At 38.6% G+C, this 24,604-nt stretch overlaps 1 protein-coding gene across 1 annotated transcript in view; it reads right to left on the bottom strand.

The window, feature by feature from the left end:
- csmd2 (CUB and Sushi multiple domains 2) overlaps nt 1-24,604 on the bottom strand; it is a gene marked incomplete at both ends in the record, with an annotated part of 241,505 nt that overhangs the window by 198,730 nt on the left and 18,171 nt on the right. Inside the window, one exon of the mRNA XM_079485563.1 lies at nt 4,639-4,751. Within this exon, the coding sequence (XP_079341689.1) occupies nt 4,639-4,751 (113 nt within the window). The remainder of the gene's footprint in view (nt 1-4,638; nt 4,752-24,604) is intronic.

The following is a 24,604-nucleotide window of genomic DNA, read 5'->3' as shown; positions in this document are numbered from 1 at the left end:
CCATCACACAGGTGACCTGAATGATAAATATCAATCCCATTTTCTCTTTGACAGACACTTTGCAGTCGTCCCTTTTAGCACGGGCGCAAACATGACGTTTAGAATGCGTGATTCTGGTTGGCCCAAGGCCCAAAAAAGATGACGCGTTTAGCTGTTATCTTGATTCCGGTTGGCCAAACGAATGCAGGTGCTGGACCAAAGACATTTCACACACTCAAGAGTAAACGCCTTACATCAGGAAATTGATGTTCCCTGTCGATCACCCTGGGTTTAGCTGAAACAGGAAAGCATGTTTCTATAAGTCCCTCTGGGGACAAATATCACTAACACGAGCCAATAACAAAAACTAAGCCGTACTCTCAAAACTGCCACGTGAACCTTGCGAGACACATGACTAAACAACACTAAAAACCATCAAAAATCCCATGTTATTTCGAAGGGCGCATCACGTTTGGTTTTATTATATTGAAGATTAAAAATTAACCAAGCATGAATCCATTTGTTGGTGGTTATCCTGCTGTCAGCCGTGCAGAACATAGCATTTAAATGCGAGTAAATGAAAACAAACAGAAACGCGAAGACATGAATCAGCTGAGCGGATGATGAAAATGGAGGGATGGGTGGCGAATCGGCCTGTGTACGGGCGCGTGCGCTTCGCTGGCCTCTCAAAAATGACATGTACTCGTAGATTACTGGGGTAAAGCTTGTAATGACTGGCTCCACGGCGACAGCGTGACGCAGTCCCTGCGTGCTCGCAGATCTGATTTCAAACCAGTTTGCTCGAGTTGAAAAGAGAATGAAAAACATGCTCCTAATAGGGTAGCACGGAGAAAACATGTAGAGTAAGCACCGACAGTGACATCAGGATATATCTGCATCACAACTCATCACATGCTCACTCATCTGTGCTGCGGCTTATCCATCGAAAACATTGCAGGGTAGGAAAATGTCTAAAAATAACAAGGAATTTGTTGTTTTATTGAGTGCTGTAAAAAATAAACTTGATTGGGGGAAAGCACAGGCCAGACTTGAACTCTCATGGCCCACTTGAGCATCGATTTTTACACAATTTAATCCTGTTTATCTTCATTTTAAACATTTTCATTTTGAAAATATTACTAGAGCTCTTTTTGATAATGTTGTTGACCTCATTAATATGCAAATAGGAATGTTAACCCAAGGCTTACAAATGTAAAGATAAAGTGTGGATTCAACCCTGGGTTCACAATGTCAAGTCTGCTCTACACTAAAGGTTTCATGCACAGAACGAAAACATTTCTTACTCGATATAAGGATCTTGCATTCCTATCAATCGCAAGCACACTCTAATCTCACGGCTCCCGGCAATCCACTTAAGAGTGTCACGGTGGTGCGGCACGTGTGCTTTTAGAGGACAACAAGCAACGGTGTTCTCTCCCAGAGGTCACAGCCGCACTCTCTCTGATTCAGCGAAAATATCGATTAGAAAAGCAGGGGGTCTCTTTAACAAGTCCGCATGTGTGTGTACGTACGTGAAGACTGCTGAAACGGCTCTTTCGTGAAAGCCCCTGTTAAACTCCTGCTGGATATGATCTCTGTCCTGTCAGGGAGGTGAGGAGAAATCCAGCTTGAGTTATGATCAGATTCGGAGCTCCATAAGAAATAAAGCGTGTGTGTGCGACCGGCGGTGTGTTTAGTGCCCATGCTCACGTGCGCAGCTGTTGAGCGTATATCACTGTGAAATGTGTTTGTGCGTGTTCGCAGGATTTAAAGCGCAGCCCTGTTCTTTCACCGGCTCCACACCAGTGAGTACATTTATCACGGTGACGCGTTGTAGTTAAGTGCTCCATTCACAGTGACTTTCACAATAATGCTATTAATTAGCGGTGCGTCCTGCAAAACATTAAATTACGTTGAGTTGTTTGGCTGTGACCCAAGAGCTGAGGCGACCTATGGTAGAACGTACCACTAACGTACCTTCACAAAACGCTTCTCTCAACACAAAACGCTGCTTACCTTTGCAAACGTGATGTTCTGCAGCCATAAACTGCAATAATATTCACTGCTGAATAAAGCTGATTAAAAGTTCTGCCGTTTAATGTAAAAATCCCAGACAAACCAAGGGTGACTTTAATCGCTGGTTTGTTACAAACACATAAGTAAATGTACAAAACTTGCAAACATCAGAGACAGAGAGTAAATGGGCCCGTTAGGCTTTTTTAGAATCGGCAAGCACGGCCCGGTGGAACACTTCCAGCTAATCTTTCATGTCTGCACCTTATCGCAACATTATTTTTCCTTTGTTCATTTATATAGTGTTCCAGTTAATCGTATTAAAACAGACCGTTTCTTTTCTTGGAAGTCTATTAGTTCTGTGAGCCATATAAATCTTAATATTAAAAATGCATAAAAAACATAAAAGTACAAATGAGAAGCAATCAGACCCATGCTGAGATGAGATATTTTTTAACAGTAAGGATCTGAGTAAAGTTTCAGAGGTGATAACACTGCCGATATTACATAAGGAACGTTGGGAATGATTTTATCAATTCTTCTTGTCTTGTGACTTTTGCGTATCTCAAGTTTTAAGACCGATATTTCAATAGCGTCTCTGATTTAAACTTCAGCAGCAAAAACAGTATTACAGAGTTTAATTCATCTCCGTGAAATACTTTTTACATCATGTTTATACTCGTTTTTACATTTAACATTTAGCATCAAGTGTATCAATGTAAATGATCATTAAATTGCAATGAACTTAGGACAGCATTTGGCTGTGTCGTCCAATGGATTGTATAAAGTGTCTTAACAGATCCAAGAATCTCTTTTATAAATCTTCCAGAATTCATTGCAATTTAATGACCATTAATAAAAACAACTTATATCCTCAAATAATCATTTCTAGCCCATATATTAAATAACCGCAAGTGGCTTAATGCCATTCTGGTTTTCACTCATTTGGTGTCATCTATTCAGCCAGCCGCGAGGGAGATTGTTTCTCTCTGTCATACAGACTTTCATTACAGCGCTAGATTGCTCTTCCTTTAGTTCAAGATGGGTTCTCGCTGGAGCTGTAGGAGAAGGCAGTGTGGGGCGCAGGAAACTGCTGGCTTTTCTAACAGAGAGTGGCAGTTGCATTCGTCCCTGATTGAGAGCGTTAATTGATAGCACTGCTCATAATGCCCCTAATGTATCACAATCACGCCGGGGGGCTTTCTTTTCTGCGTGGATATAAAAAAAGAACACAGATACTGAGCCTTCAGTAAAACTGTTATCCTTCCCTTAGCTCCACCCCGTTCAGAGAGCAATAAATACATTGTTTTTCGCACATGGAGGAAATTTCACATAAATGCTGGTGGAAACAGACATATTGAGATGATTTGAAAACATCTAAATTTAAGAAAAACGTGTTACCATGGAAATGAGCATGGAAATTGACTGAATGACAAAAATAAAGAAAATTTTTACCAAAGGCAATTTTTGGGTCTATATATCCATTTATATATTCCTCCTCTCTTTCTTAGTCTCTTCACTTTCACAAAAAAGGTGTCAAAGCATGTGCTAACCACTAAGTCAAGAAATATTCAAGACATCAATATACAAATATTTATTTTTCAGTAGCTGCATGGAGCACCTGCAACATACCGAAGAATGACAGTTTTTCCTGTAAAATTACATGTTTTTCCTTGAAATCTCGTAGTCTTTTATGTAATTTGAAATGGTTTTCTTTCAAAATATTACCAAAGAATACCAGTAATATTGTGTAAAATTCTCCAAAGAATAGATAAATTGACACAGGTGTGCAGTTAATTCTAGATTAATTCTATTAAAGTCAGTTGCGAAGCTTTACATGCAGGTAATAATAAAATCCAGGACAGAATTTTCATTAAAAGACAAAGACAATGAAACTGCTGATAGGATGTGCTGATGTGCTTCATGAGCTTGGCTGTGAAGGACAGTCACGATGGAAATCACTAAAACAGTTGAGTTTCTAGCCGTGGGCTATTGATAAGAGCTTTGGGCTTCTCATTATTCTGCTGTCTTTACTGAAAGTCGGGCCAGAGGCGTGAGCTAAATACATCAGTCTTTAATTCTGCTCGTGTGCAGCGTCTGCGGCCCAGAAGAGGGTCATGTGACAAGCGGTGACACATAATTACAGCGACGGACTGATTTAGGCTGGGTCCTGAAGCAAAACCAGGCATCTATCTGTAAAACTGAAAGCTGTTTTAGCACTTAGTTTGGCAACCACGAATTTACTACTGTTGTATAAACACATGATCTCCTTCAGATTCGGGCATCACTGTCCATTTGCCTTATGTAGAGCTGAACTTACATAAGCAGAGACCTTGATTCACCTGCCATCGGTCTACAATCAAAATTGGATAATTCATGTAATTAGTGTAGATTCATTTCCCTTAAAATCGCTGCTTTCTGGGTCATAAAGCTCTCAATCGAAAAAAGACTCTCTGGTTTTAAACTGCCCATGCATATTAAAACAATGAGCCTATAAAATGAGATAAAAGTCAACTCCGCCACAAATGCACGTGTTAGGGTCCACTTTGCTTAATCATGAGGGTTTGGTCAAAGAATAAGGCATTGAACATATTCCTGGAAGTGAAGGAATGAGAAATAGAAACAATATCAAGACATGACTCTTACCTTCGTACACGGCTTTAAAGCCCTGGCCGCTGACGGCGTAATCTGACAGCAGCCACAGTGTGAGTCTCGGCCCTGTGCTGACTATAGGAGCAGGAAGCTGAAACCCCGTCAACCTAAAAAGCAGGAAAGAAACAAGGTTTGTGTTAACCGGTAGTATGGTTATATCAAGTGAATGCTGCAGCTTGCCAGCTGCAAACGTTTGAGCGCTAAATAGACTCGATTTTGAGCTTTAACTGAAAATAAAATGCTGTCAAAACTGTTTATTGTGGCATAAAAGCTAACTAGGACATTGCAGGTGATCGCTGTTAAAATTCTGCTCAATATCGGCCACTTGAATGCTCATGGCTCATGTTCCAGTCATCGGAAGGGTAGCTAATAAACCCTTTACGGACCCATCAAAATCACAATCAATAGAGAAACTAAAAGAGCACATTTCACAGGTCAGAGGGTACAGATGGTCACAGTGAGACTATAAACACGGCTTTCAGCACTATGCACAGAAATATCACGCAAACTCGCATTTTTCTATGTAAACAACATATCGCTATATTTTTCTGATTTATTTTTGCCATAAATCATTATTATTAGTCACCCTTTATGTTCGTCGCTAAGTTTAGCAAATATATAAGTGTGTGAAAAACAGTGAATTTGGACATCTGAAATTTTAGAAGGTCAGCGACGATATGAAGAAACACTTGACCTAACAACATTTTTTATGCAATTCTAGCTTACATGGAAATGGGCCAAAAAAAATGATAATAAAAGTGAAAATTGCAAGAATGTTGGAGCCAATAGCCTCTTGGGCACCTCGTATTGGCCTCGTTTAAGCTTTGGGCGAACCAAGTTTGAATCCCACTTGTGGTCTTTTCCCGATCCCACCCCCTTCTCGCTCTCACTTTGCTTCCTGTTCTCTCTCTCACCGTACTATCGAATAAACGCAAAAATACATTTTAAATACTCGCATGAAAATTATGTTAGATTCACATGAGTGACACGAGCTGACAAATATTTTAAACATTTGCGGAAGACGAGATTGACATAAGTCATTCGCATCATATTCTGCAAGTTCACATCTATCCGCTTCTTTCGATAGACTTTGTATGTAATATACTTGAGCAAATCGCTGAATTCTTATTTGATGTGAAGCAAGCATTAGAGTGTACATGTATATGAAAAATCTAGAAAAATATAAATAGATGCAAGACATAAGCAGCTTTTATGTCTTTTGATAAAATCTTTACTATTCCTTGTCAGATTATCAGATAACAACATAACATATCAATATATCCAGGTGAATTGTTTATACCGGTAATATATTGTTTTGACAAGGCACTAATAACTGAAGTACAGTGCTGTGATGTGCAATGTGTAAATGTATCCCGGTGGCATTTTTTATTGAGTTGATCATAGCAAAACGGAGCCTCCAGCTGCCAGGTGTGTTTGACAAGCGTGCACATGTGCTGGCATTTTCCCACATCACCAGTATGACCCATATAGTCCTCCAGGGTGTCAGCAGAGCAGAATGTTAAACCGTGTGATGCAGCTTTAGCTACAGGCATTGCTCTGAGCGCTCATGTTCCAGGGCTCACATCACTATTGACTTCTAAGTCAGATCCCAAAACTGTCATCTAATCACCATCAGCACAGCCTGAACACACAGACCAGCCACTGCCGGGGATCTGGGTCATTTTACTTTTTTTTTAGAGATAACAAACCAATTGAGCGGAAATATAGGCAGGGGCGGATGTCTCTGAGAGGACGAACTGGTATTACAAAAAAAACGCTCTGTCAAATTCATAAAAGACATTGTTTAGAAAGGCAAAGTGCTATCTTCATACCATCTCTGAACAGACTCGCATTGTTAAAATATCACACCGTCCCACACCGAGTGACCACACAAAACCAAGATATGCGTGCGTTTTTCACAAAAAAATGTAAATTTCTATATTTGTTCATCTGAAGGAATGCATGTTGTCTCTTCATGTCACTGCAACAACTAGCAGATGCTAATGAATGCATTAAGGGAACAATTCAGGCAAACATTTTTTAACTTCAAATCATTCCAAAATTGAATGGCACCTTCTTCAGTACAACATTGACTGTTTTCATGACATAATAGCGTCATCATATAGAACAGAGAGAGACTAGAGGACCTTTGGCATTATTGATGTCAAACCTTACATACCTGAATGAAATTTACGAGCTATTACAAAGCATAGGGCTGTCACGATCGCATGATTATGTGGCCCAAACAATTCACAATAAGGATATTGTCACAATATCTATAGATTTTTTAAAAATGCTTCTTTCATTGCCATTGAGTCATATAAGAGTGTGTAACCATAGTAACTCTTAAAAGGATAGTTAACCCAATGAAAACTATTATCACTCTCTTGTCATGTCAAACCTCTGTGACAAGCTTTTTTAAATGGAATTGTTTTCTTAGCCAAAATGAATGTTTGCACCCAAAGGATGCACGCCGGAGATCCGGCAAGGTGCTGAAATACTTTAAGACCTGGCCTGGTATTGGTTTTTTGTCCATACAATAGAAGTCAATGGGCACCACTATTGTTCGGTTACCAATTTTATTTAAAATATCTACTTTTCTGTTCTGCAGAAGAAAGTATCATACAGGTTTGAAATGACAAGAGGGTTAGTAAATGATGACAGAAATTCCTTTTTCGAGTGAACTATCCCTTCAATTTTCTACAAACAGCAACTTCGACTTCCATCTGGAATGACAAAACCAGAATTTTATCTCATTCCTGAACAAATACAGGACCATCAGGTTTAGATCATCTCTGGACTAGAAAAGGTAAGAAAGGGGTATTTGTGTGGTATCACAACCAATGAACTGACAGCCTCAACAAGGTAGGTCTGGTCGGAAAGCTACGGGGTGTGCTGAGGCTACAGTCAGGCTCTATTAGAAGTCCTTTCCACATGGATGAGTAATGCAGCATCCAGTCCAAACTCTCCATTAGAAAAACGAACACTTCTCACTCCAATTATCCCAGGTGTTCCTTTGGGAAGAGAGTAGGGATATTGGAGACAGAAACGGGAAAGGAAAAATACCAAAACTGGAGAAGCAGAACAGGTGGTGATGTGCAGGGTTCATTGAAAGAGGAGGAACGACAGATTGCCCGTGTGCGCTTGGATGTTTGTGTGCTCGTGTGCGTACAGTTTGGATTTGCATGCTGTCTGCTGATAATATAAGTCTGTTTGTTTGTATGCAAGCGTATTACATTGCTGTGCATGTATCTGTGTGGAGGAGGAGAGCGAGGTGCGACGGGTTAACTGAATATTAAGTCTAAAAATTTATATCATACATATTAGCGAATGTATAAAAAAAACCTGTGGCATAACCTGCCCTGCACAATACAAGTGAGTGTGTGTTGAAAACCAGTGTGATATAAGGCAAATGATACCTGAGAAATTCTCCTAATTAAAGCCATCCGTAACCCCCCTGCCCACCTTCCTCCACCCTTCAGTACCTCCAAGCTGCGGTTGATTTACGGAGTCCAGCACTGCGTCATAATAAAATGTGATTAAATGGAGTGTCAGTCCATGAATAATGAACCTCTGTGCCCAACCACCGTCACCGCACATCAGAGACCTACCAGTGCTCTTTGTCCCACACCAGAGTTCTCAGACACCCAACTATTACTGGGGTTGACACTGAACTGCCTGCATTAGCATCCCTGGGACTATGTGGATTTCATACATGGCCTTGTTCCAATGGAAGCTGATATCAGCACAGCGTGTTCCAAGAAGCCAAGAAAGCCAATTGCAGTGAGACATTACAAAAATACTTCTAAATACTTCCTCTATTGGTAACATTCACAACGGTTGGCGTACTATGAGTGTGACTTTTTTTGTCACTCACATGCAACGCTATGTGGCCGACTCATGGGAAAAGCTTTCAATTGGAACACGACTGCACAAGTTATCAATATCACTTGTTGTACACGGTTGCAAATTGAACAAAGGTCACCTGCTTGCGTTCATTAAATAACATATTAATAGCATCAAACAAAGGCAGGCTGGTCTTCCTTAATCTCATTGAAACGGTGAAGGTGAGAATCGCTGAGGCAGATATATTCCAGCAGGAAGAAGGACACCCTGGAGAGAGGGGAAGGATGCGGTGGCAGGATTCTGACAGGCAAGCAGAGAGAAAACATTAGGGGATAAATTATAGAGAAAGAGCAAGGGTGAGCAAGGAATATGTTATGTGTGCATGCATCTATCAAAGCCGTGACATTCTGGGGTAACTGGGATCTGAAGTGTATGAATTGACAGCTTGTTACATTGGGGGTGGGGGATCACGCTAGATATCTGCAAGCTCATCTAAAAGTATAAGAGGGATATTCACCAATAATTGGGTTCCTTGGTGCGCTGTGCTGAATAGGGTTAAGGATAGAGAGCTGGTTCGTATTCCTATCAGGTTACATTTAAAACATTAAATTAAGTCGAAAATAGCTGAAACCAATTCTGTGTAACCCCAGGGTTCAACATTAACGCTTGTCCGGGACAGAATTTTACTTGCTCGACCAGACAAGTAACTTGAAAAAATTATATAACAGTGTGACATATAAAGACTTTTAAGAATATGTGCATTAGACAGAGCTGCGTGTTTGTGTGAAGTGCGTTTGTCATGGTTGTGCTGGTTTGTGTGTGACAATAATCAATGGCGCAATGAGTACATGTAATGACGCGGACGCAGAATCCTGTTATTTAAACATGTCATCTGACTGTTCTGCGTGTCTGAATGAATTATGTGCACAGTTTAATATACGACACGAATGATGATCGAGGATTTATCTGCGTCCGTTCTGTATGAGGATATACAGTAAACACATTTACTTCATCTCCAGAGTTGTGAGTTTATTCTACGGGCATTTTACTGTTTGAGTGAAGCACAAAAAGCTCGGCAAGCACACAAAAACTCGAGCGTCTTCTCGAAGACCTGTCAAAATAAAGGTCCCGTTAAATTGAACACTACAAAAAATACTGTAGTGTACAATTTGCTATTGAAAATTGTAGTGCCCTTGTAGTAAATTGATAAACACGGTTTACTATAGTACAGTTAAAAAACACTATAGTATATAAGAATTTTACTGCGGTTTATACTACAGTAATTTATGTGGACAAATATACCACTATTGTAAAGTAAAAAAGTGAAAACACAGAAAACTGTAAGCAAATTTAGGTAGTCTAAAAATGATACGGCCCTAATTTATCCATCTTTATGTACCATTAATGTCTTTTGTCAGTTACCTGCCTATTCATGATGCAGCACTTGCTGCATATTTTTTTTAATGATGACAACAGACGATTTATACTTGTGCTACCACTGTTTGGCCTGTGCTACAAACTTTAAACCTCCCTAGCACCAGTGCTATATGCAAACAAGTGATCTAACAGCCTTAACACTGAAATAATTAGTGCTTGCTTTGTTTTATAGCAGTCACTGAGAGTAGGCCTATTACCATATTCAGGTGTGCCAAAGCGAACACTAGTTAAAATGCTTATAAGCAAACTTGACCAGTCTCGATACAAAACAATTATGTTTATTTTATTATATTATAATTCAGATGAAATAAGAAAATGTTAATCTTCGGACAAATATTGTTTGTATTCGGACAAGTGGATGACAAATGACAATAATTCATGTCATGCCCTGAACCCCCTTCAAACACATACACAAATAATAAATGAGAAGATTCCAACAAATGAAAAATATTCAGCAGAAAGTGCTTTGGCTGTTGGCATTAAATGTTATAGTGCTGTGAAATCAGGGAATCGCAATTAATCATTATAAATTGATTCTAAAATAAATGTTTGCGTTTATGCTTTAAATGTGTGTGTGTTCTGTATATTTATTAATATGTATATATAAATGCACACACATACATATATATAAAAAATGTACATTAAAATATTCACAATAACATTTTTATATTTTATATTTAATGTATATTTAAATATAATTTATATTATGTATATTACATAAACATACATGTTTTAGAAATATGTAATACATACATATAAATATACACAACTAAAACAAACATTTATTTTGGAATCAATTAATGACAGAGAAAGTTATGGCATGAAAGTCTAGATGGCGAAGTCCTAAAGTCTAAACCTGACATAATACTTTACTGTGCAGCTGATTGGTTCCTTCCATATCAGCAGCCAATGAGCTTTCTGCTCTACGTTTAAAACGTGGCTAGTGAATGTTGTAGCAGTAAAGCTCGTTTCAGAAACCCACCTCCTTCCCCAGCTCCACTTGTATAGATATGCTAGAAGGTGAGGTTTATTCATACATGTTATATGTGCAGCCGCAGCAATACTTATATGCACACAGCAGCATGTTGTGGATGTATTGGCAGTAGAAAGTCCCTGTACTTGCTCCGCCACAGCAAAGACCAAACACATTTATATGTCATGTACACTACTATGCTAAAGCCTCCGAGAGTTGTCATGACAGATATTACGATTAACCCATTTGACAGCCCTTTATAAAACCTTTATTTCATTACTATTTATATCCATTTAGGAAACCAATAAGAAAACAGAAATATTTAAGACAAATCTGAAAAATTACATTAAGACCAATACGAAGAAGAATCTGGTTAATATAATTCCTTACAATTCCCATTTATAAGATAAGATCCCATATAAGATCCCATAAGTGTTTCCTATAAAAAAAGCTTTAGAAAAAGGGGGCTCCTCATTCAAAGTCCACCTGTAAGCCTGCAGTGAGAGATAGGAGGTGAGCTGAACTGGATTGATGGTGTTAATAGCGCAGATTGCTGCGTCCGACACAAACACTGTTGTAACTCTCATATCTTCAAGGACTTTAGCAGTAGTCCTGGGCTGCAGCAGTTACGCAGCCGCCGAAGCACTTCCTAGCGGCTAACGTCCAGTGTAAAAGCCGCCCAATTATCCTCTCCTGCCATCATTCCTAACCTTCATAAACACCAGCTCTTCCATTCCACACTTTCCACTCGAACGCCTCTCTGCCAGCCTTCGTCCACCAGAGCTATTTTTGCACCTCTGCCATGATGGGCGGGTAGAGCGAGTCTATCATGGCCTGTAATAGGGTCGATGAGTGGTTTCGCGCTTGAGACTGGATTACTGTAATATATTTGACTTAAGAGTACATATACAGTGAAAGCCATCTGCTGGAGACGTCTGTTATTAGGGTTTTGAAGGCATATACATGAATTGCAAAGGACCTCCATTTGACCTTGATGTGTGCAAAGGGTTGGTTTAAAATCTGTATTGGTACTGTACCCTTGATAGACTAATAAGAGTGCACATGGCGATCCAGGTTTGAGTCCCATCCCATTCCCTTTCGAGTCTTCAATTAAAATAAAGGACCCCCGTTCAAAGAAAAAAAAGATTCCTGTACAGCTCCTGAACAAAACAAAAATAAGTCTGAACTCACACAGCATTGCTAGGGACATTGCTATGTAAAGTCTTCACATCAGAAATTATCTCCATGGCAGTACCTCATTAGCTTGTTTGGTTTGGTTCAGATCATGTCAACACAAACAATACCAGCTCTAATAGTGTGTACTGCTGTCAAACACTTTAGGAGGAATCAGCTGTCAATGATAACTTAATTATCTAAACATTTATATTTGAATCATTAAGAATATGTAAAAGTTCATTAAGCACAAAAGAAGAGCTTCATCAGAAACCGCATAATTACAGCAGGGGATTGTTGCCCACGATGATGCCCACGCATGGCACTTCCATCGGTAATGATTTTAGTTTATTCCCAAGCAAAAGATTTAATTGTCTAATTTCAATCTACAGCAATATCCTTTCACTCAAAATATTAAGTTGTTATTTGTGCTTAGCCAACCTTTTCAACTGATGTGCCGAGTCATTTGTTCTTGGCTCGCATTGGAAGTTCTTGACGTGACACCGAAGCTGTCTGCCTTTTAGAGTCCTGTCTTTTAAACGCTACTTTATCTTAGACCTCCTGAACACACGGCCAACCATTAAAAATACAGATCTTAAGAATACAAAAAGGTAAGCTCAGCTGAGAGTGCAGCTATCATAGAAAAACCAGTGTGAGTAATGAGCCTCCATGTTGGCGGAGAGAGAGAGAGAGAGAGAGACAGAGAGAGAGAGGTGCAAAAACTGAAGGGTGTGGGGTTGAGCGAGAAGAAAAGTAGCGCAGACTAAATTATTTAGCATGGAGATGCAGTGATATAATACTGTGCTGATCATGCAGAGGAATTTTAGGGCCATTAAAAGCCTTGCAAAGAAGAAGGGAAGGATGAGTTATCGATGGGTGAGCACAGTTTCAAAACTCATCGCTTGGTTCCAAATGCTTGTGGAGTTTTAACATTGCTGCTAATGACGATCTGCATCAACCCACAACCTCCATCATCCCGCTATGGGCACCCTACATAAATATGCACACTGCACACGATAACCCTTCTGACCAAAATAACCACAGTCTGCGTCAGTCCATGTTGTATGGCCTCTCTAACATCCATCAAGTGCACTAAGACACTCAGTAATTCCTCTTGTCCCTGTTAGGTCTCTAGAACACATGAAAGCACACACAAACGACACAGAAATCCCATCAAGACATTAAACACTGAGGTTGAGGTCAGCAAACTCAAATAAAAGGCTCCTCTGCATAACAGTTTGGATTTCAGAGTAAATGTTACATCTCAAAGCCTGTAAATACAGTAATAATAGGTAGCAAGCGAGTAAACAATACTATTAACCATGAGAGTCAAAACCTCTCATCTCTCAGTTCTGAGGTCATTAAAACATAGTAGTGCTGGTTTTGCCATTAGTGTATATAGAGTCGGTACAGTTTAAACAAAAATGGTCCTAGGTTCACAATATACTGTTACCCTAAACAACTCTACTTCACTTGCATGAGGCAAAGCAACAAACTGAGCTCTGTTACAAAGCCTCTGTTCTGAGCTTCCTGGACAATCCAGCTTAAGATGGTAGCTGTGTTTTTGGCTTGCTGTTGTCTTGTTCAAGCTGGTTATTGGCTTATGAGAATCACCATGTTCCAAAAACAGCTTGACCACCGGCTATCACCAGTTGCTAGCTGGTTCGTTTCTGGTCCAGGGGGCAGGTAATGACCAGATTAGACAAGCAAGAAACCAGTTCACTTTTAAATTTAATTTGTGAGATTTATTGTGTTAAATTAAGAATTATGTTAATGTAATATTGTGAGAGTTTTATGGCTACCCTTCTTGGCAAGGACATTTGTGACCCTGGACCACAGTCATAAGTGGCACAGGTTTATTTGTAGCAATAGCCAATACATGGTCAAAATGATTAGAATTATCTTTTATGCCAAAAGTCTTTAGAATATTAAGTAAAGATCATGTTTCATGAAGATATTTTGTAAATTTCCTACTGCAAATATATCTAAACTTTGTTTTTATGAGTGGACACAGCAAAATCAAACAAAATGTTCAGAAACATAGCTAAAAACTTCGCTCGCTGCTGCTGCCCGAACCTATATGACTTTCTTCTGCATATCACAAAAGAAGATATTTTGAAGAACACTGGTTAACCAAACAAGACTGGACTATTGTCCCGACATGTCAACAATATTTTATCTTGTGTTCCACAGAAAACAAAAGCACAGCTTTTTAATCACACATGATTAGCAATTGATATTCACATAATTTTTATTTTTGGGTGAACTATCACTTAAATTATGGCACTGAGATGTCATCTTAACTACCACCCATACCTAAACTGGGATGTAAATGACTGGTGCAAAGTACTCTTCATGAGAAACAATATGTTACATAAATAGAATTTCTCATTATTGCAGTATTTTGGTAAGCTAAAAACAAGGAACTCTAAGATTTGGACAAAAGCCCTAACATGTCATACAGTCCTTGCTCTGAGGTGATTAAATTAAGTAAATTTAGAAAATGAACTCTCGGTACAGTTTGTTGATTGCGTCTGTTGGCAAAAAGGTCTCTAAGCAAACAATTATTCTTACAATAATTGTGCACAAACACACCGCTGACTTGCTGAAAGGGTAATAAATCAATCAAAATCCATCCATCACTTGGAGCAGGTCAGCATCAATAATCCGAGCATCTCCAATGAGTCTTTATTCCAGCCAACTGCCTGCAATTACATTTTTTATTAGATATTAAGATCCACATGGAGAAGAAAAAAAAAAGAGGAAAGACCTTCTCTCCTGCTATTTTCAACATGCTCAGAGATGTTGTCCTATTGCCTCTCTCCTCCTTTCCTGAATTTCATTTCCTCTCTGTCTCTATTTGTGTGCGTGCCTCTCTCCATCTCTCAACCCTGCAGACTCCCAGATTAATTATTCAAATGTTATCTTCATTGCCGAAGCACGAGTTAGGAAGGAGGCTACGGTCTTTAAGCTTCCACCTCATCCTGAGACTCTCAAAAAGGCATTCATCCTCCAAGGCCGCTACGTTTTTCATACATCGGGTTATTTTATTGTTCTGTATCTCACGCTCTCCCTCAGCGCCGCGTCTAAATTCTAATAAACTCTCAAAGCAGCTTAAGCCTCTCATTTGATTAGCAGCAAAGGACATCGGGAGCACGCTGACCGTTGCTGAGATACTCCAACAATCTCACGTACACGCTAGAGGTCTTCTCGGGTCCAAAGATCTTTACCCGACCTGAAATGACCCGATAACGTTAGACCCGAGTCCGACCCATCGTATATATTTTTTAAACCTAGACTAGACCTGAATGTAAACCGACGTGTATTAATGAAATGTATATGGCAATGAACACGTTGATCCTCTTGTTTTGCTCTGGCAAATTGCGCAAACTGAAGCTGAATGGGTTGTGCCAATTTTAGCTGAATCAAATCTAAATAAGTGACGACATGGCAACCACTCGCGCGAACATTCTGTCTCAACAATGTGTTCCAAACCGCGTAGTACTGAAATGTGCGCGTCTTTTAATATCAACTTCTGGTCGCCTGGTGGAAGTATTTTTTTCCTGAATACGATGGTAACTACATCGAGTGCAAACCCCGGCAGCGTTGGAAACTTCGGGATTTCAATTCTAAGGTGATTTCAGATCACTGCGACTTTCGGAAGATTTGCGTGGCTTTCAACCAACCGACGCGCACACACACAAGCGACGCACTGTTATTGTACAGGATAGTTCGGGTCTTCCTCGGGTCAATTAAGCAAAACAATGTTTTACTTTATATTACCCGAGACCCGAAGACACTAATAATATACCCGACCCGTGTCCGAAGCTCCCGTGAATCTTTTAGACACGAACCCGCTCGGGCCGGACCTCAGGTTTTCGGATCTAAGTGGACCCGAGAAGACCTCTAGTACACGCACTGCTTCTCTCATTTCGACCGGTTGGCAGTTCGTAGAAGCAGGTGGAAAACAATCCGTCACTCACAATGCTTATGAGAGCACTACGTAACAGCAGGGGAATTAGAGCACCTCCTCTATTAGAAGGACCTTGGTGGGTCCATACTTAGCGCACCTTCGCATTTACATTCCTGGGGAGAATAACCCTTCACTGTGCTGACTCACCACTGCAATATGGCAAGTACTTTAATTAAAGGAGTTAATTGAAGCCACTTCCTCCCAGCTCTTTACAAGCTTTCTGAAGTCACGTCTTAATTCGCTCCTCCTTCGCTCATCTCAATATCATTCACTGTACTGGTTTATCTACATCAAGCAGCCGCTTTGTGCTACGGAAACAAAACAGTACAGAACATTAAGCAGGACAAATGGATACTTAAGGTAAATGAGAGAATGAGATGTTTTAGCAAGCATCGATAGCATCCTCGATAGTAAAGCATTATTCCTTGCTCAACTGGTAGCTGGACTGATGGATGACGTTGGCAATTCTGTCTCTTCATTACTTGCATATTTAAATTTCTTTCTCCCCACTGCCTATCCTGTCTGTTGCTTAATTAGACAATTCTACAGGACGTTTGATTTATACCACACAACAAACTTTTGACCCTGGTTTATCTCTGGATACAGTTGTCTTAGTTTGTTGCAGCAAGTTCCTTCAAATCCCATGTGCTGCGTTAACACAAACTCAATTTGGTCCTCAAACTTAGTCTTTAGGACAGACTCAAACCCAGTGCTAAAACCTTGATTATTTTGTACAGACAGTGTACTGTGAGTAATGTATGATATCTACATGAGTGCATTCATACAGATGTCGAGACATTATTGTGAACTTTGTATTACTTTACATAAGGTCAATTCCAGCATTTTGGATGTGACATTTTTAGTCAAAACTTGAAATACAAATTCTCTGAGAATGTATTTATCACCAATATATCGAATCGTCCGTTTATATTTAACCAAACCCCTGATGACATAAGAAAATATAAATCTACAGTATACACAAGATTGGATTAAAAACACATTTGTATGGTTTAGAATTAATGTCAAACTACAATAACATTAAACTAAATCCGAGTCTAATGTTTGCTGCCTGTCTAAAAAAAGTTAAAGAAAATTTGAGGCCCCATCATTTTAATGGTTTTTAAAAAATTTCCACCAATTACACCAAAATAAACAACTCACTTGACCTATCAATTGACCTTGGTTCAAAAAGAAAAGGATGAGAAAGCCAGCGATCACTTAGCATTAGCCTCAGACCTCTTCAAAAACAAGCATTCTCCTGCTCTCTCGCAGCAGCGTCCTGTCTAGAATACAAAAACAACCCAGCACATTTCAAGGACGATACATGTCAAAACATAACTTTTGACAGAAGGACATTATAGAAAACATTCTCTCTCGATGTATCTTAGACATCCGGACTCCTCTACAGGCATCTCATTCTCAGATCAATTAGACTCATTATCACTTTTTTCTCCCGAGAACCGCTTCTGTCACTGTTCAGGAGGTGCGAGCGTAATTTGTTAAAGTATTTCACACTATGAGGGTGAAGTGAGAATGAGAATATGAGAAGAAAGAAAAAAAAATATCAAGCGAAGATAACAATGTGCCACAGCCGATCATAAGCCGCATGTAAATGTCACCCAGACTTTGACATATGGCTTGGCATTATCTCTTATAGCTGACTGAAATGAACAATTGAGCCCCTTCGGATATTTCTCATGTCTGATGAGAAGAGAAGAGGTCATGTTCATCTCTGTAGGTTAATTGATGTCGGCCTGCGCTCATACATCGATTTCAACACGAATGTAATACATACGTTATAAACTCTCATTCCCAATCTCTCTGGTATTCATTTGTCTTTCACATCACAGAACTACAATTCGTAATATCAATGAATGAGTAGCCTATACTGTAGATAGCAAAGGTGAACAAGTCTCATCAGTCCATGAACTTTTCACCTTCCATTGTATATTAGAAACACAATAATGCTACTCTTGGCCATTACTTTACACTGACTTGTGTAACTGAGAATGAAAAAAGGAAAGAAAATGTAATGCTTCTTCCATTTATGGCTCTGTCAATATTAAAGCCAACAATAAGTGGTGAGAATTCCATCAACTACCTGAGGGTGGTGACAAATAAATCACTGTAAAGGGGAAAATGCAGTGGAAGAAGAAATGATGTATGGAATCCTGACAGTTTTTGGCAAATGGATAAATATCTTTCCTACATCATTGTTATACTTGTTGTCTATCTTCCTACTGTATACATATGATATAGCCAGAAGATGAATAAATAATAAATCACATCATCAGACCTTAATTTGATATCTTTAGTACATTTTCATAACTTGCCTATATTACAACTATGGTGTGCGTTCAAATGAACTGGCATAAATTAATTAATTAAGTCATTCTAAGAAACACTGTAAATAAAAAAGTACTGTGTAGTTATATATTTAAATAAACCAAACGTCACAACATGGTTATGTTATCATGATTAAAGAGATATGCAAACATAAACAAGCAAAGTCGTTGAACAAACTTAAGGAAACAACGTTTCCTTTCAACAAATATTGCAGTGTTACAGGCTGTACACAATGCTCCATTTACCGGTTATGCTGACAAGCCTTAATGTTTGTAACTTTTGACTTAATTTCATTACTTTTGCTTCTAAACTTCACATGAAGGACTGCAGAGACTAATGTACACACACTTCACAGACTGCACTGACAGCAAATAATACAGCAGAACTTCAAACCGAGCACACACCGTTCTTCCAGTCTAATATTGAACAATTAATTATAGAATGACTTTCCACATCTAGTTAAAATAGGGGGAAAAAACATTATAATTTACCCTCCATAACAGAGCACTTCCAAAAAATCCCTGATTTAATGGAAGTATTGTTTTATCATTCAAACATTTCACTTAAAACACCATGTGTATTCTGTTATGGCACAAAATTGCTAATTGTTAAGCATATCACTCACCAGCACTGATTTCCTCTCAAATCCTGATTTACTGAGAAAATGAAGTGACATAATTAAGATGAATTAAGATGAAAAATGTAATGGAGACTTCCTTCTGTTACTAAATAATGCAAATTACCAGTACAGAAGCTGTGATACAGTAAAACAGGCCATGTAATGACTAACCTTCCAGTCACAGAAAATTGTCAAGAAGTTAGATATTTGTATCTATTCCATAGTTCCATGACTAGTTTGATAGAAATCCTATTCAGGCCAATATTTTATTCATAATTCTATTCTATGTTGTCTTCTTAATAAATATTTTAAACTCATTTGAAGTCATTTTTACCCTTGTTTGTTTCAATTTTTAAAATAAATGGGGATCTTCCATTAGATTTGAATGTTTTATACATGCTGATGTTGCATTCCAAAGACAACATGTTAAGCATTTTATTTGATTAAAGGAGCAAGGTGGAGATTTAAGGGGTAAGGTTGCGAAATGCAACTAGCGGCTAACTCCAGCCCTCCCTTTCAAAACACTATGGCTGCTGACACAGGGCTAAGATGCCTCCATGTTTTCGCTTATTTGTCGAAGGAGATAACTTCCATAAAAGGGAATGTAGATAGAAATAGCTCATTCTAAGAAAATAAAAATGATGCTTCATTATGCAAGGTATTTATACACCTCTGAAGACATTTGTGTTATGTATATGATATTGCATTTCTGTCAGTAGATTATCTTTCCATTTTGAAACTTTATTTTTACTTATTGAAAAACTTTTTTTAAATCAACTGGAAACTAATAGTTATTGACAATGAACATTGTTGACAGCACCAGAAATTAGTTTAGGGCTGTAGCTATAGATTATTTTAGCAATCAAGAATTCTATTATTCCCTCGATTAATTGAGTATTCGGAAATTAAGTACTCACTTTTTGTATAACTACAAAAAAGTTCTTTTTTTATTTCACTATTAAATAGTAATATATTTGTCCACATAAAACTACTGTAGTTAACCAGACTTTTATGTTGGCAGGTTGTCGGAAGACACTTATTTTTTAGTGTGTGTTTGATAGCTTCACTTGGTGAAATGTTCTGATATAAACCCTCAGAGCAACTCTGGAGATGAAGTTCATGTGTTCATGTGCTCGTACACCCCAGACGCAGACTGATCCATGAGAATCATGCGTGTAGCACGTTAAACTGTGCTGTTCACTCAGACACGCAGAACAGCTAGATGGCATGTTTAAAAAACAGGACTATTTAGTTATATGGCCTCAATGCAGCCGGAAAACAAGTTTCACTCCAAAAATAGACTAAAACCACGTGAAATAGCGGTGTGTGATTGATTAACGTCACACAGAAACAAGCACAACGACAAACGCACTTCACACAAACAAGCGGCTCTGTTTAATGCACCTGCCAAACTGTATCGCATACGTGCTACACTGGTAAATACATATATGCCGCACTGAACAGAACCGTGAAGACGGGCTTGTGTTTAAACAGCCACAAAGACCGCTTTCAGCCTTTGGACATAATACAAACTCTGGACATTATGGGACACGAGCTAGTCAGAAAGGCTCTCTCACCATTCTCACACACATGCACACACACACAGTTTGTCAGATGTCAGAGCTGAAATAAAAAAACTCTGCCCTTTGAATATATTTCTGTAATTTATTCTGCAGCGTCTTCTGTGTTTACATAACATGTTCAGAGTTAAGCGGGCTGTGCGTCAGTAATAATGGTCCGGTGGGAAACGTAGTGCTCAGTGTGTACTGTAGTTAAATAGATTAAACGAAGCTTTGAGGCAAAAAATGTCCTCGCATCACTCGAGGAATCGTTCCAGCTCTATATTAGTTCCTGCAAAATAATGTAAAGTTAGCCACTTCTTTCAATATGCAATGGATCCAAAAAAAAGAAAAACATCACTTCTCAGTTTACGTTTAACATGCACTACATTATCTCCACAGCCAATCCTGCCAGAACCAGTTTTGGACCGGAATCAGAACAGGAAAGGAAGGATGACAGCATCTGATTTAATGGGATTGGATGTTATTGGTCGGAGGCTTGCTCTTTCATAAAAGCTGGCCGAGGAGCTTCACATATATCAAGAGGAAGCACAGGCCTGGAGTTAAAAAAATAAATAAGAGTAATTAAACAAAGTGGCCAACCCCTGACACAGTCTCACACACCCCTACTGGAAAAACTATTTAAAATGGAAACAGAGGAAAGGACGTAAAAAATGATTTACATCTTACACTTGTTAAAGGCGTTTAGGCAATCGCAATAGGCTTGAATTTAGAACACAACTGTCAGTCTAATGCAGGGCTAGTTAACCGGCGGCTTCACATTTATAAAAGTGGAGAGACTTAAGAGCGGTGTGCTTTAAGAAATCCACGGCCTGAGACGCCCAATCTTTGAACTCCAAAACGCTGCTACATTCAATACAAAAGTAATATTCATAACAATACTGAGGTCTTATAAAGCGATTTGATCGTTCTGTCCAGAAAACGTATCTTATTTGCAACGTTATTACCAGCAATCCACTGCCACAGTCAGTCGGTTAGCACTCGCGATAGCTTGCCAAAACGTGCCTTGTGCCCTTGAAAGTTACTGCAGGAAGGGTACACCACGTAAACGGTTGTCTCAGATAAAGGAAAACTTCTGTTTTTATTGCAGAATTCATTATCTATGTATTTAGGAAAACAGCTGTTTATCTCCCTCCAGAACTCGCACTACAAAGGATCTGCCCTTTTAAGTGTGTGGAGCACATGAGTGCGATTGGAATTCACCTGAAGATGCGATAATAGCCTTCAGTTATTTGCACAGATCAACAGATATTTTTTTTAATAAGACGCCAGTTTAACGTCACAAGGGGCAGGCATTACTTTTGTGCTGAAAAATTCATGTTTTTGACTTTCATTGATTTGAGTTATATTACTTCAACCAAATATATTCATAAATATCTTCTTGAAAAAACAATGCCATCCACATCTTGGATTGGGGCGATATAATGTTAGAAAATGTTCGATGTTCATAATTATTGATACATTTCAATAGCTTTTTATTAAGAACAGTAGAAAATGTGTTTTGAATTGTACCACTGTATTATTCTCAATTTTCTCATTTTAACTGTATTACTGTGAAGTGTTTGGGTAACAGAGACAGCAACAGATGTATTACCATAAAGTCATTTTAAGAGCTAAAGCTGATACACATCCACTGTTAACTTCACTTATAACATTAGCCACTGTGTTTATGTGAACCTTGTGTATTTTTTTAGCTGAATAGTTAATAAGACGTGAAATAGAACTTTGTTCTGCACCTGTCTGTACACGCCTGTTTGCGCGAGCATAGGATGTCGCAGCATGCTCATTTGTTAGAAGAATTGTCTGCGAGTCAAATAGCTTGAAAGTTTAAACTTGCACAACTTTAAAATGCATGCAAATAATTACTTTTGTGATGACAAATAACTGCAATGTCAAAACTTGCAAGCTGCAAAATGATTTGCAAAAAATGCTCTAAGAAAATAAAAGGCTGTTTATGATCCAGTGATTACGCATGGATTGTTATTTGTTAAGTTTGGAGCGTTATATCGAACATTCTGTTCTATCGTTATAGAGAAAAGTGTATCGTCGATACATGTCATTATCATTTTATCGCCCAGCCCTACTTTCCTGTCATCTATATTTTATGTTACAGCTCAGGATAATTGTAAGTGAAGGGTCTCTGGGACTATTTATGTGCTACCAGCCAATTTTCCTCCAAAGTAATTAGTCACATTGCATTACTGGCTACAAAGCCATACTGTAGGTTTCCATTAAAAAAAAATGTTGAGGTATATTTCGGATCCTTCTCCAACTGAGAAACTGCCACGGAGATAAAGGGAATCCTAAATGATAACCAGATATTAGACCACCTTGGTCTGGCCCAGAAAAAAAGCAAATGGTTTCTCATAACCAAGAGCATGCTGATGGTCTTCCCATCCCAATAATCTGCTACTCAGCAGGGAACCAATAATACGCAAGAGCAGATATACCTTTCAGGGTCATTATTTGTGTATTGCACAAAAGATAGTCTGTCGGATTTGCAGAACCAGTGAAAACTGATCAAATTAAGCAAAAGCTCATTCACCTGAGAGCCTTGTATGGGAGCAAATGTGTCCTGGGGTCCACAATACAGTAAAGTTTGGTTTCATTTATTCTAAACACATGAACTAGCTAATGACATTTTTTTAGAAAATTGCAGGTATGTTAAAGAAAAATGGGAAAGATTGCTGCTTTATGGTGCCTTGTGAAAATACACATCATTCTCTGTGGCAGCTGAAACACTATACATACAAATACAAACCTAATATTTACTCTTCGTTTTGTTGCACCAGAACAATAAAGGCATCCTGCTTTGTTAAAAAGAAAGAGAAGGGAAAAGAAATTGTCTAATGCATCATTTCTTTGTTCTTAATCCACTTCAACGCACATAATAATTACAACTTCCAAGCAACTCTGCAGGTAGGTGTATCTCCAAAAGCTGAATTAAGCACCACCACCAGAGACTTTTATTATATGAATGCCTTTTCTAAATGTGCTACAGTGTACTTGGAAAACTTGGAAACATGGAATCCAGTGTCTCAAATTCAGTGCCTGCACGTAGCATAACATATCTACAGCCTTCACCAGAATGTCAGTATAATATAAATAAAGAATGCCCAACAGATGCCTCTACAATACCAACAGCTGCATAGAACCAATTACAGCCACATATACTCAAGTCATCACCTACAAGTCAAGGATGTCAGCTTACAGCTTCATATATTTCCCAAGATAATATCTAATATCAGATATTGTATTTTAAAAATGTTGTAACCAAACAACGGAGCTACCCATTCACTGCTATTGTATGGACACAAAACCAATGCAAGTCAATGGGTACCGGCTTTGTCTGGTAACAGAAAAAATGTGTGTGTGTGTGTGTATTCTGCAGAAGAACATCAGTCATACAGGTTTGAATTGACAAGAAGGTGAGTAAATGATGACAGACTTTCATTAAATAGGAGCATTGAGCTCTTTGCCAATACAAGCACATCCCCATGTTTTTAATAATAATAGACTACAGTTGATCAAATATCAACAAATCAAATATCAACACATACAAATGTTTACAGTCCTGTCCAAGATTCAACATTTAAAACATCACATTGAACATATCACATGCTGACTCAAGAGCTGACAAAAGCCTTGGTAACTTTCTGTTGACACAATACATGCAAATCCACCCACCAGAACACACAAACTGCTGTAAATCCAAATGAATCAAATCCTAATTAGATGGATAAGATAACACTCCAGTTTGTAAAAACCAAACCATCTCCAGAATGATTACAATTTAACTAAGAATTGATTCAACAGAAATGAAGAGGGATAATATGCCGTTTTGCATATTGAGCAAAGAGTTACAATAAATTACAAGGAAAAGTTTCAAAACATTGTAAATGTTAAATTAGATCTAAGAAAACTAACAGAGTACGGGTTATGTCTGGCCATGGTCCACAATGACTCACTGGACTTACTGTAGATTAAACAAAGACTTTTTGAGAAGTCATTTG

The sequence above is a fragment of the Barbatula barbatula genome (genome assembly GCF_947034865.1).
Source record: "Barbatula barbatula genome assembly, chromosome: 21".
NCBI classification, from domain to species: Eukaryota; Metazoa; Chordata; class Actinopteri; order Cypriniformes; family Nemacheilidae; genus Barbatula; species Barbatula barbatula.
Note: the sequence above shows the minus strand (reverse complement) of the source record. Positions and strands in the feature narration are given on the sequence as shown.